This window comes from Equus caballus, chromosome 1 (genome assembly GCF_041296265.1).
Source record: "Equus caballus isolate H_3958 breed thoroughbred chromosome 1, TB-T2T, whole genome shotgun sequence".
Lineage (NCBI taxonomy): Eukaryota > Metazoa > Chordata > Mammalia > Perissodactyla > Equidae > Equus > Equus caballus.
Genome location: NC_091684.1, coordinates 48,904,579 through 48,918,748, shown reverse-complemented (window position 1 = coordinate 48,918,748; position 14,170 = coordinate 48,904,579). Strand labels below are relative to the sequence as shown.

General features: G+C 36.0%; 1 protein-coding gene across 2 annotated transcripts in view; it reads left to right on the top strand.

Annotated features, from left to right (window-relative positions):
- Positions 1–14,170, top strand: part of IPMK (inositol polyphosphate multikinase) — a 41,232-nt gene that overhangs the window by 1,835 nt on the left and 25,227 nt on the right. Inside the window, exon 2 of one of the 2 annotated variants that reach the window (XM_023643441.2) lies at positions 14,000–14,085. In XM_023643441.2, coding sequence (XP_023499209.1) covers positions 14,000–14,085 — 86 coding nt within the window. Of the gene's footprint in view, positions 1–13,999; positions 14,095–14,170 lie in introns of both variants that reach the window. The other variant, XM_023643438.2, reaches the window with a different exon arrangement.

Sequence of the window (14,170 nt, the reverse complement as noted above, 5' to 3'; positions counted from 1 at the left end):
TGCTCAATAAATTTTGGGTTCCTTGAGGTTAGAGACCAAATCTGTTTATTCTCATAGCCTCATACACAGACTGGGCTCAGTTAAACTCCGGAAATGTTGAAAGAGTGAAAATGACTGTTCCTTTAGTACACATAGGTAAGAAAACAAGGAAACAAATATGATCCTCAAGGTGCTTCGCATAGATGTAAGGAAACAACCTTCTCAAGACGCTTAGCATAGACATATTATCATGTGTGTCACTTCTGGTAATGAGAGTACTTATGGAATTACTGTTAATAGATTTATATTGCATACCTATTGATTTATATTACTGAATTGTAATGATACTATTCCTAATAATCTAGAGGCCTGAAAAAGTAATTGTTTCCTTGAGGGTCCCTAGAGATCAATTTTCCTGCAAAGGAGAAGAGATTAAAAGTCCCAGCATAAACCCAAACAATCTCAATGACGATTGTCACTTAAGAGTGTAACCACTGCTTATCAAAGTATGTAATTGTGAGCCTATTCAGAGAGCTATTTCTAGGTAATTATAAATGTACCCTGAATGTGACATAGGCTGCATTGTAAAAACAGTGGCTGAAAGAGTTAATTTGTCATCCATATTACCTAATTAAAGGAGTAGTTTAGATTCTAGAGGAAGGAGTCCTTAATTTTATTTATTACTGCTTTTAATTTAAAATAAACTTTTTTTTTTCAATTTTGTAAGGTTTTCTTGTCTAGGGACTGTCTTTGCATCAGCAGGGCACAGCATCTCAAAGATACTGTGCTGTCAATCTAATAAATATTTGTTGAACTTAATTCTCAGTCATTTACACAATCTTGCATATATTATATATTGTTCGTAAAAGGACACCTGAATGGTGATACTCTTTTATATTCATAAAATGGATAACAATATGGTTAGTAATTCAGAGTTCAAAATTTATCATCTTTCTCCACTACCATAAATTACTTATAAAGTACATTGTGTAGAACATACTTTGGTTTGGCTGTCAACTGTAATTCTCAGAATAAACTTTCTTAAAGATGTGTGGATATTTATTTTTGTTTTGTTTGTTTGTTTAAATTTGTTACTATCATTAAGTAGACAGGGTTTTTCAATTTAGGATTGATGTCTTACCTATTTCCAAAAAGGAATTGTTGGCTTTTTTAAATTAAAAATTGAAAACATGGAACCAATTGCACAAAGGTACTTGAACAGAAAAATAGATTTTATTACAGTTAAGTGATAAGAATGTGATAGTTCTAATATGAGAGTTACATTTTATGTTCTTTATTGAAATCATATTTTATCAAAGTATATTTAAATCTTATTTCTAAGACTACAAAGTGTTTAGTTCTTTAAAATGGTAAAAGTAGTACATGATCTTTTGGGAAAAAAATTCAGTGTAGTAGTGCCCTGCCCCCACCTCTCCCTCTCCCTGGGCAATCAGTGGTAACTATTTCCCATGAATCCTTTCAGGCCTTTGTTTCTGGGCGCATACAAAAACATTAACAAAATTCGGATTTTTCATATAAATAGATGTATTAGCAACTTTTTGTTTTCATTCTGTGTCATGTAGTATGTCCATATTTTTCTACTTATGATACACTTCATTCTTTTAAAAAACTGTTGTATTCTACAGTGTGGATGTATCATGATTTATTCCTCTGGTAACGTATTTTTAAATTTTCACCATTTTTTTTTTCAATTATAAATAATATATTAAACATTCTTGTTTGTTATAGTGTACCTTGCACATTGTGCAACTTTTTCTATAGGAAAGTTTCACAGAAGTGTAATTGCTATCAATTTAAATTCCCAAAGTTTGCCAAAGTTAGCATAAAATCCTTTTTCTGTATTAATTTTTAACGTGTACCACTGATTTCTTTCAAAAGTCCTTAAAGCTTTAAATGAATAGTTGAAATATGGTTTGTGTATCCTGATCCAACTAAAGATATAGAAATGACATAGTTCGTAGGGAAAAGAAGCATTTAAACTGATAGTGTTTTGGGGGGAAAACCCGCAACTATTTTGGCTTACTGGTCTATTTTATTAGATAGTCTCTGAAACTAATTGACTTAAAATAATTTCAGACTTTCAGAAAAGTTTCAAGAACAGTATAGAGAACTTAACATTTTGCTGAATCTAGCGCTGTCTCTGCATATTATTTTTTTTCTGAACTATTTGAGTATAGGTTGCATAGATCATGCATACCCCTTTACACAGTAATGCTTGAGTATTTCTGTAACCACAGCATATTTATCAAATATGGGAAATTTAATAGTGATACAATGTTTTTATCTAATCTATAGTCCATATGCTAATTTTGTCAAGTGTTCCAATGTGTTTTGTTTTGTTTGTTTTTCTTGGTACTAGTCCTGGATCATTTATTGCATTTAGGCATCACATCTCTTAGAATCCTTCAATTTGTAACAGTTCCTCAGTCTTTATCTTTTATGACATTGTCATTTTTGAAGAGTACAGGCTGGTTATTTTACAAAACAGTCTTTAATTTGGATTTCTGATGGATGCTTATGATGAAATTCAGGTGATGCACTTCTGGCTGGAACTCTATACTAATGTGTCCTTCCTAAGGTATCACATCTGGAGGCCCATGATCTCTATCTGCCCATTATTAGTGATGGTAATTTTGATCATCTGGTCCAAGTGAGGCTTCTCCAGTAAATAGTTAATCTTTTTCCCTTTGCAACAATAAGATGTCTGTGGAGGGACAGTTTAAGATTGTGCAGCTGTATGGATCCTCATCACACTTCACCCTAGATTTGGTGTTTATTTATGATTCTTGCCTGAAGTAGTCTTTGATACTTGAAAAATGCTGATTTTTCCAGATTAACCACGCACCCTATTTTAACGACATTTTGTTATAAGAAGTAGCCCTCCCTTTACTCCTCTGTACATATCTGTGTGCTTTTTTTTATGATCAGTTTGGACTTATGGATTCTTATTTTATGAAGTGTCATATCCCGTTATAGAACTTATTTACTTTGCTGTTTAGATTGTCCCAGATTTGGCCACTGGGAGTGCTTCCTTTCTGTCACAAGTAATTTTAGACTCATCTCATACCTTCCCTTCCCAGCTCCAGAACCAGCCATTTCTCCAAGGACCCCTGGTTCATTTTTAGTGGGAAATGGTATTTAGAAACCACGATCTGGGTGCTAGGTGTGCTCATTGCCACTGGGGTATCATTGCTTCCAGGCCTTTTCAATGGACATAACTAAAAAGTATGTATAGATATTTTAGAAATCCTAATTTCATACTAATACTTCCAATTTCATTCCAACTCTACGGAGTTCTTTTCCTGATTCTAAATTTGTACTTCCCGTCTACCTCAGTGAGGACCTGGCTTCCAAGAATATTAATGGTTTTGGTTTTTTTTCCCAATCCTATAATTTTCAGAATTTTTATACCCATATTACTGCAGAAAACAAACCTAGAATAAAGAATTCAGGATGAGATTGCCGTATACTGAGGGGATGTGGTTGGAAACTTCAAAAGTTATTTGGATTGGAAGGTTTTTTTCTTGTTATTTTTACTCCCTCTTCTCTGTTGTAATATTATTTGTTTGAAATACAATTGGATTCATTTGTTTCTGTTTAAATTCAGTTCCCTCTCTTCATTTTTGTTTATTTGATTATATATTTTTGAATGCTTATAAAATTAACATGCTTCCAAAAGTCAAAACTTTATGAAAAGTTTATTAGAAGTGTCACTCCATTCCCTGTCACTCCATCCTATTCCTCAGCATCCCTTGTGGGTAACCAATTTCATTGTTTTCTCATTTATCCTTTCTGAGTTTCTTGTTGCAAAAATACGCAGATCTCTGTGTTTTCTCATTTCTCTTTCTTTCTGACACAAAAAGTAGTATGCTTATATAGTGTTTTGCACTTCTTTCTTTTTTCCTTTTTCCTCCTCAAAACGCTGGTACATAGTTGTATATTCTAGTTGTAGGTCCTTCCAGTTCTTCTATGTGAGCCACCGCTACAACATGGCTACTGACTAGTAGTGTGGTTTCTTGCCTGGAAACCGAACCCTGGTTGCCAAAGCAGAGCCTGCTGAACTTTAACCACTAAGCCATCAGGGCTGGCTTTACACTGTGCTTTTTAAACCTAACAATATATCCTAGAAGTCCATAGTATCAGTTCACAGAGTGCTGCCTCACCCTTTTTTATAGTTCAGTTGTGCTCCATTGTGTGTATATACCCCAGTTTTTTCAATCAGTTTTCTAGATTTGCTTTTGGACTTTCATTAATTTTTGTTGATTGATTTTTTTACCCTAGCAATAATATCTCACTGTCTTAATTCAAGTTGCGTTATAAGTCTTGATGTATGGTACAATAAGCATCTCATTTTTTTCAAGATTGTCTTGTCTATTTCTGGTCCTTTGCATTTCCCTATAGATTTTAAATCAACTTGTCTTTTTTTTCCCTAAGAAACCTGATAAGGTTTTGTGTCTGCTTTGAATCTATAGATTGCTTTGGTGAGAATTGATTCCTTTGTAATACTGAGTCTTCCAATACTTGAACATGGTATATCTCTATTTAGGCCTTTTTTAGTTTCACTTAGAGAGTCATAGTTATCAGTGAAGAGGTCTTACACAACATTCACTAGGTTTTTGCTAAGTAGTTGATGCTATTGCAAATTACACTGTCTCTTTAAAGAATTTTATTTTGGAGAAATTTCAGACTTACAGAATAGTTGCAAGAATAGTGCAATGAACTGATGTATACCTTTCATAATATTTTGCCACATTAGCTTTATCACTTTCTTTATTTGATAATGATTCTGCAGAACCATTTAAGACTAAATTGCAAACATAACTCCTTTCCTCTAAATAAAGTGTGTATCTCCTAAAAATAAGAACATTACCTTACCATGGTAAAATTAGCAAATTTAGAATATTTAACATTCATCTTTGCCATTATTCCTATAATATCCTTTGTAGAAATTTTTCCTCATCCACGACTACACGTTGCATTTAGTTGTTATGACTCTTGTTGCCTGTCATTTGGAGCAGATTCTCATTTTTCTTTATGCTTCATAACTATGAAATATTTGAAAATATAGGCATATGGCTTTTTAGAATATCCTTTAAATTAAGTTTGATTGTTTCCTTATAATTAGATTTAGATTAATGCATTTTTGGGAAGAACACTCTGTGAGTTATGTTGTGTTCTTGAAGCATCATAAAGCACGGATGTCAGTTGCATTACTGGTGATATAACTTTGATCAACTTGGTTAAATGATGTCTGCCAGATTTTTCCACTGTAAAGCTTTTATTTTTCCTATTGTAATTAAGTGATTTGAGAAGAATATTTTGAGACTGTTAAATATCTTGTTCCTCCTCATCTAAGTTTTCACCCAACGTGATAAGCATCCATTGACAATATTTGACCAACTCACTTATTACTATGATAGTTGCAAAATAGTAATTTTCTCTGTCATTCCTGTTACATTTATTAGTTGGCATTCTACTTTAAGGAATGTAAGTTTCCCTTCTCTTTCTCTTTCGTTATCAGGATGGACTAATGGATTTTTCAAACTTCAATGAATGAATCTTACCCATTATTGTTGCTGCTTCTTTTGATGCTCAAATTGTTCTAGATTTGGGCAATGGGAGCTTCTTCAAGCTGGCTACTTTGTCTTTTCAACATTTCCCTTTTTTTATTTTAAAACATTTTCTCACTTTCTGGCATAAAAAAATATTCCATGTTCATCTTGTACTTTCCTCATCTCTGCCCTGGAATGAGCCATTTTTTCAAGAACCTGGTTCCTTTAGTGGTAAAAGCTGTTTAAAAATCAAGATCTTTGCACCAGGTGTACTTACTGTTACTTGGGTGTGGTTGCTGTTTATCCTTTTAGCAGATTTGACTAAGAAATACATAATTTCATATTCTTAAACATTTGAGTTCATGCTCACTGATAATTTACATCTGTTACCACAGGGTGGTTCTTTGCCTCTCCCTGTTTTATATTTGTATCTCCCTTCTTTCTCATTGAGAACTCTGTCTCCCCAAAACATCAAAATATTTACTCATTTTGGAATATTTAAGCCAACCTTGCATTCCTGGAATAATGTCTATATGATCATGATAAATTATTCTGTATATATTGCTGGATTAGGTTTACTAATATTTCAGTAAAGATTTCTGTGACTGTTCATTTGAGATAATTGTGTGTAATTTTCTTTTAAGTCTTTGTTGGGGTTTTTAAAAATCAAGACTATGGTGGCTTCATAAAAAGAGTAGGGAAATATTTCCTGCTTTTCTGTTTTGTGAACAAATTTGGTAAGATTGGTATTTTTTTCTGTAAATGTTTGATAGAATTTACTAGTGAACTCATTTTGACCTACAGTTGTCTCAGGATATTTAAAATTATGAATTGAATGTTTTTTTGTAGACATAGGACAACTCAGATTTTCTATTCTTATGCAGTTTTAATAATTTGTATCTACAGGAATTTGTTCATTCATCTAAGATTTATTGATATGAAGTTCATAATTCTCTTAGGATTTTAATGTTTGTAGGATTTGTAGTCATATCCCATCTTTCATTTATTCCTCATAATGGTAGTGGTAATTTCTGTTTCCTTTTTTTTTCTTGTTCCATCTAGATGGAGGTTTATCAGTTTTAGTGGTCTCAGAGACTCTAAGTTTCACTGATTTTTCTCCATTGTTCACTCTTATTTTATTGAATTTTTTGCTCCTCTCTTTCCACTTATTTGGGGTTAATATTTTCTTTTTCTGTCATCTTAAGTTGGAACCTGTTTTCTTTTGTAACACAAACATTTAAAACTGCACATTTTCTTCTAAGCACTAAGTAGTACTTTAGGTACAGTCCACAAATTTTGATGTGTTGAGTTTTCATTATCATTTAGTTAAAATATTTTCTAATTTCACTTGTGAATTTTGACCCATGGATTAATTAGAAATGTGTTTACTTTCCATCTAATTTGGTATTTTTCTCAAATATCTTAGTGTTATTTTTGTTAAGGTCAGAGAATATTCTGTGTGATTTCAGTCCTTTTAGATTTTAGTCTTGTTTTTTATAGTCCAGCACATGGTCAGTCTTGGGAAATGTTTCATTTGTACATGGAAAAAATGTATATTCTGTTGGATGTAGCATTCCAGGTGTCAGTGTGGTCTAGTTGTTTGATACTGTTGTTCAAATTTTTTATATCATTACTAATGCTCTCTATACTTGTTTTATCAATTATTGAGAGTAATTGTGGGTTTGTGTATCTTTTCTGACAGTTTTTTTGTTTGGTTTGTTTTTTGGTGAGGAAGGTTACCCCTGAGCTAACATCTGTTGCCAATATTCCTCTTTTTGCTTGAGGAAGCCTCATGACTTGATGAGTGGCTTGTAGGTCTGCACCCAGGATCCGAACCAGTACAGTACACCCTGGACTGCCAAAGTGGATCATGCGAACTTTACTACGCCACCAGGCCAGTCTCTTGGTTCTGTCAGTTTTTGTTTCGTGTATTTTGAAGCTTTATTATTAGGTATACACATTTAGGCTTGTTGTGTCCGAATGAATTGACTTTCTTATCATTAGGAAATGTCCCTCTCTCTATGATAATTTTCCTTTTCTTGAACTCTCCTGTGTCTGATATATAATAATATTAATATATCAACTTTCTTGTGAGTAGTACTTGCTAGTATATATTTTTTCGCATCCCTTTAAGCCATCTGTGTCTTTATATTTAAAATGTCTAGGAGTTTGTTTTTTATGTCCTATTTAGGATTCTGTAAGCTTCTTGATTCTGTGTTTTTATGTTTTTCATTAGTTTTAGAACATTTTGGACATTGTCAAGTATTTCCTCAAACTCTTTCTGTCATTAAAAAATTTTTCCCTTCCAGTCTTTTTAAATAACTTGTTTATGTAATTGAGATTGTACAGATGTATAATTATTTTAGCATGTATGTATTTTTTATGTTATTTTTTCAATAATAAAAACGGTATGTGTTTATTATAGAAATTTCTAGAAAAAGTGACAATAAAGGGTTAAAAATTACCTAGAATGTTCCATCCACAGATAGAAAGTATAACATGCATTTATTTTACATAGTTGTAGTTCCACTGAATACACAATTTTTTTTATTGTGGTAATAAACCAAAACATAAAATTTACCATCTTAGCCATTTTTAAGTGTACAGTACAGTAATGTTTAACGATATGCTCGTTTTTGTGCAACATATCTCCTAGAACTTTTTCATCCTGCAAAACTGAAACTCTGTATCCATCAAACAACAAATCACCCATTTACCTTCCCACCAGCTCCTGGAAAACAGCATTGTAATTGCTGTTCTAAGAGTTTGACCACTTTAGATACCTCATGTAAGTGGAATCACACAGTATTTGTACTTCAGTGACTGGCTTATTTCACTTAGCGTGTGCCCTTAAGGTTCATCAATGTTGTAGCGTATCAAAGAATTTCCTTCTTTAAGGCTGAATAATATTCTGTTATATGTACATACCACATTTTCTTATCCATTTATCTGTTGATGGACATTTAGATTGCTCCCACCTCTTGGCTCTTATGATTTATGGCTGCAGTGAACGTTGGTGTGCCTTTCTCTCATTTTTTTCCTGAGATTCTAAAGATCTTTTCTCAGACTGTTTGATATTATTCTACAGATCTTGGATTCTCTCTTCAGATTTTTTCCACTCTTTTTTTCTCTCCCTTTGCGATTCACTTTGGGTAATTTCTGTTGACTTGATATCAGAGTCACTGATTCCTTCCTCTGCTGTTTTGTGTCTACTGATGAGCCCGCAGAAAGCATTTTTTGTCTGTTACCACAGTTTTTTATTTCTATCATTCCATTTTTTTCTCTTAAATTTTTGTTCTGCTGAAATTTTCCATCTTTTCATTCATGTTGTTTACCTTTTCTATTATAACCTTTAACAGCAATTATAGTTATTTTAAGTTGCTTTGATAATTCTAACATCAGTGTCATCACTGAAACTATTCTGTATGTTGCACTGTCTCTTGGCAGTATTTTTTCCCTTGCTTTTTCATGTCTTGTAATTTTTTTTATTAAATTCTGGACAGCATGTGTAGGATTGAAGCAACTGGAGCAAACATTATTTATGCCTGAAATAAATATGCCTTTTCTGCTAGGCTGTTAATGTTAGTGATTGAGCCAGTCTAGTCAGGAGTAGAGCCAGCCTTGACCTTTGTTGTTGTTATAGTTACCTTCTGTTATGGACTGAATGTCGTATTCTTCCAAATTCATATGTTGAAACACCAAGCCCCAATATGATTGTATTTGGAGATAGGGCCTTTATGGAGATAGTTAAGATAATGAGGTTATAATGGTGAGGGCCTGATCCAGTAGGCTTAGTATCCTTAGGAAAAGAGACAGGAGCAAGCATGCTCTCTCTCTCTCTCTCCCTGCCATGGGAGGACAAAGTGAGAAGGCAGCCGTCTGCAAACCAGGAAGATAGCTCTCACCAGGATCGAATTGGCTGGCACCTTGGTCTGGGACTTCTAGCCTCTATAACTGTGAGAAAATAAATTTTTTGTTGTTGAAGCCACCCAGTCTGTGGTATTTTGTTATAGAAACCTGAGCAGACCAATCCACCTTCAGTGCACCATGTGCTTGAAATACCTATGTTGTAAATTATGTTTATGTAAGTTATGTTTAAAGTGGGGCTGGTTTGCCAGAGGATTTTTCTCAGTATTGCTGTTTAACCCTCTGCTTTAGTTCTTCCTTGTGCACTCATGCCTCAGAGAGAGTTTTTCTTCGTGTTCATTCCCCTCCTTCAAATACAGATTACTGTTGCTGATTACTTGGTGATTGCAGGCCTGGACTAGGCTGTAGGCGTGTCCTGTGTTGCCTGGTCCAGTTTCAATATTAGGAAGGCCCTGTGACCTTGAGTCTTGCGGTGGGCTTTTTCAGTGATCCTACACCTTTTTTTTTGTGGGAGTCAAACTCTTTAGCAGGTGCTTTACATGAGTTTCCTTTCCTTCCCCTGTAATAGGAGACCTCTGAACTGTGAACCCGTTATCGTTTTCTGCTCTCTCGGCTCCCCAGGATTAGAGGATTTTTTCTTTTAACGTTTGCCTGTCCACAGTGGATCACCTGTGCCTTGGGGGGCAGCATAATTTACTGCCCTTATCCTGGAAGCTTAAGAGTTTTGTTCACGGGGCAAGAGGTCCTGGGAGGTCTTTTTTTCTATAATAGTGGTGTCTGCCTTCCTCAAGGACTTCCTCTCTTCCTACCCCTGAGGGTCCCTTTTTCTGGGTTTTTTTGAGAGGTGGGGTTTTCCTTACCCCAGTCTTTCTCTTGAGACACTGGAAGAGAGATCCCTGGAGAAGATGCTGCAAGTGTTTGCAGCTTCTCAAGAGTTCTGTAGAAATCTTCCTTGACTTATGATGGGACTATGTCCTGATAAATCCATTGTAAATTGAAAATATCGTAAGTTGAAACTGTGTTTAATACATCAAACCTACTGAACATCATAGCTTAGCCTAGCCTTCCTTAAATGTGCTCAGAACACTTACATTAGCCTACAGTTGGGCAAAATCATCTAACACAGAGCCTATTTTATAATAAAGTGTTGAATATGTCGTGTAATTTATTGAATACTGAACTGAAAGTGAAAAACGGAATGGTTGTATGGGTACAAAATGGTTGGAAGTGTATCAGTTGTTCACCCTTGTGATTGCATGGCTAACTGGGAGCTGCGGGTCTCTGCTGCTGCCCTGCATCGTGAGAGAGAATCACAGTGCATATTGCTAGCCTGAGAAATATCAAAATTTGAAGTCCAGTTTGTACTGAATGCATATTGCTAGATCTTCATCGAAGAAAATTCATAAGTTGAACAATTGTTATATTAGGGACCATCTGTACTCTCTCCCTAACCTACACTTGTCCTTTAGCCATTTGTTGAAAATGTTAGGTGAATTATTTTTACTGCCTTGTAAGGTGGCCCCATCTTCCCATGCTCTGCCAAAAGCAAGCCAGTGCTCCCATCCTGCCTTTTAATAGTGGTTTGTGTCTTAGATTTCATGTTTGCTGTTTACCATCTCAGCACTCCATGGATGGGAAGGCCTTTCTTGTTCTACATCCCAACCTTTGGGAACAGAATTTCTCTTCAGAAATTTTTAGTTATATTAAACTACTCCTTGAAGTCCTAAAATCTTTTTTTTTTTTTTTTAAGATCGGCACCTGAGCTAACAACTGTTACCAATCTTGTTTTTTTTCTGCTTTATCTCCCCAAACCTCCCCCCCCCCCCCGCCCCATACATAGTTGTATATCTTAGTGGCAGGTCCTTCTAGTTGTGGGATGTGGGACGCCACTTCAACGTGGCCTGACCAGCGGTGCCATGTCTGTGCCCAGGATCCGAACCCTGGGCCGCCGCAGCGGAGCGTGCGAACTTAACCACTTGACCACAGAGCCGGCCCCTGAAGTCCTAAAATCTTTTAACTGCTTACCAACAATCTTATCTATATGGTTTCTTCTGAGAAATCCACTGAAAGCCTGGTGAGGGATCCTTTGTACATTATTTTCTTCTTTCTGCCTTTAGTATTTTTCTTTGTCATTGACTTTTGACAGTTTTAATATTATATGCCTTGGAGAAGGTCTTTTTGGTTTGATGCAATTAGGAGTTCTATTACCCTTATTTACTCGGGTGTCCACTTCCTTCCCCAAGTTTGGGAAGTTCTCAGCTATTATTTCTTTGAATAAGCTCTCTGCTTCCTTCTCCTCGCTTCTTCCTCTGGGATACCTATAATCTTACTTTTCCTAATTGAGTTGGATATTTCTCGACATGAAAAAGAATTTCTTCATTTTTAAAAAAAATCTTAGTTCTCTCTCCTTCTCCACCTGAATCATGTCTGTGTTTCTATCTTCAAGCTCATTAAGTTTCTCCTCCATGGGGTCTGCTCTCTTTTTTATGTTTTCTATATTTTTTATCTCATTAATTGTGTTCTTCATATCCAGAATTTCTGTTTGGTTTTTGTAGAGCTTCAAGCTCATTGGTGAAGTATTCCTTCTGTTCATTAATTTTATTCCTGAGCTCATTGAACTTTCTGAATTTCTTGTAATTCATTGAGTTTCTTTATGACTGCTGTTTTGAATTCTCTGTCACTTAGATTGTAAACTTTTGGGACTTCAGATTTGGTTTCTGGAAAGTTGTCATTTTCCTTCTGTTCTGCCATGTGACTATAGTTCTTTAGGGTGTCTGATGAATAGATCCTCTGCCAGTTCATTTGTGGTAGTAATCACCTTCTCTTATTTGGATATGGCTTTGGTTAATTTGATTCCAGTCACCTGAGTCTCGTGTTTGTCCACTGGCTCTCTCTGGGCTCGGATGCTGTTGTCCCAGGCACCACCTGTGTTGCTGTTCCCCGGTTGTCTGGGGATGCTGGTTGTACCACTGCCAGGGGTACTGGGTTCACAGGTGTCGCTGTCCCTGGTGGGGGCGTATGGGCCAACGGACTCATATGTAGCCTCTGCTGCTGGTGGAATTGGTGTCAGGGTGCTGCCACTGGGGGCTGGGTGCTCCCGCCCTGTCTGCTTGCAGTTGTGCAGGTTGAGCCACTGCCTCTGCCGCCATTCCACTGACTGTTGTGGGGCAGCACTGCACTGCTGCCGTTGCTGCCCCTCAGGCATTCGTGCACTGGCTGTCGCTGCTTCTGGACTTTGCAGACGCACATGGGGCTGCTACTGCTGCCTTCTGGGTGTTTGTGCATGAGGGGCTGCCACCACCTCACTGGCATTCAGGTGCCCAGGGCCATGCTGCCCTTGCCTCCTCTTGCAGTCATTCAGGCCACTGTGTGAGGATCCATGTCCTGGGTTACTGCTGCTGTGGGTGGGGCAGAGGACTGCTTTCCTAGTTCCACTGCTTCCCCGGGGTCTAGTCCACCCACCTTCAGATATAAAGCTGCCTGGATCTCTTGGGCGTCTTGTGCTGTTTAGGGAATCCTGTGTTGCTCAGTGGATGTCTGTCTGGTTGTAGTTTAGAGGTGAGAGACACAGGGAACCTCTTACTCTGCCATGATGCTGACATAACTCTCCCTTATATCCGTACAGATTACTGTTTACCGCCTTTCTGTTCTGTGTCTAGGTCTTAAAACAAACGTGATTATTGTATTTCTTAAGTTGCAACTTTCTGCTTTTGTTGATTAAATTCTGCGTTTTTGTCATGATTAAAAATTCCTGACACTTACCAAAAGAAATAGAAACTTAATAGCATATTTCAAAATTATAAATAGATTTATTTGAGCCCTATTGTGTTTAGCATGATTTTGTAAAATCTCAGTATATGAAAGTTTAAGATTTTAACATGTAAGTTTGAGAATGAGTCTTCATAGTATAGGGACAGGGCCAGTGCTAGTACATATATGATGACTTTAGGAAAAGGCTCCCGCTTTGAGTGGGCTGATTGTAAAAGTGCCCCTTCCTGCTCCAGGGTTGGTGCCTGATTTCAACCCCCACTTTTCCCATTGGCTATGTGCCCTCCTACTATCTGTACAGCTGTACATAGTGCATCTGAATCAGGAAAAATTTTTAGTTGCTTTCTTGTAACAGATGAGAGAAACTTGTAAAAAATTACAAAGTAAGAAGTTCATATAGGACTACCATTAGCATGTATTTTTTTTTCTGCTAATAAAAGTGGCATCAGTTTATGCTTCTGCTTTCAACTTCTTGTTTTAACTATAAATTAGCATCTCTTGGAAAGTCTATTACCAAAGAATTTCTATAAAAATGTACACAAATGTTCTATTTATTAGAAAGTCTGAGAGCGCTACTGGGGAGTAGTGGTTGGAGACAATAAAACCAAGCTACTTAGAATTTTTTTTCTGGTGCTTTGTGTATAACAAGAATTGAAATGTGTTGCATGAATGTTAAAATTTCTGAAATAAGTAAAAGGAAACGCTTAAATTTATGAAAGTTGTTTATCTGTAACTTCAGGTACAAATCTATCCTATAATGCAAGGTACAATATTGTTAAAGCATTAAAGTGTATTCAATTTTTGTTTTATAGGTATATTGCAACATCCAGATGGCACAGTTTTGAAACAGTTACAGCCACCTCCAAGGGGTCCAAGAGAGCTGGAATTCTATAATATGGTAAGTGAGGTAAGATTTGTTTTGTTGTATTCAAAGTGTTTTTCATTGTTTTCTGGTGGTGAGTCAGTAAGAAATACATTTGACA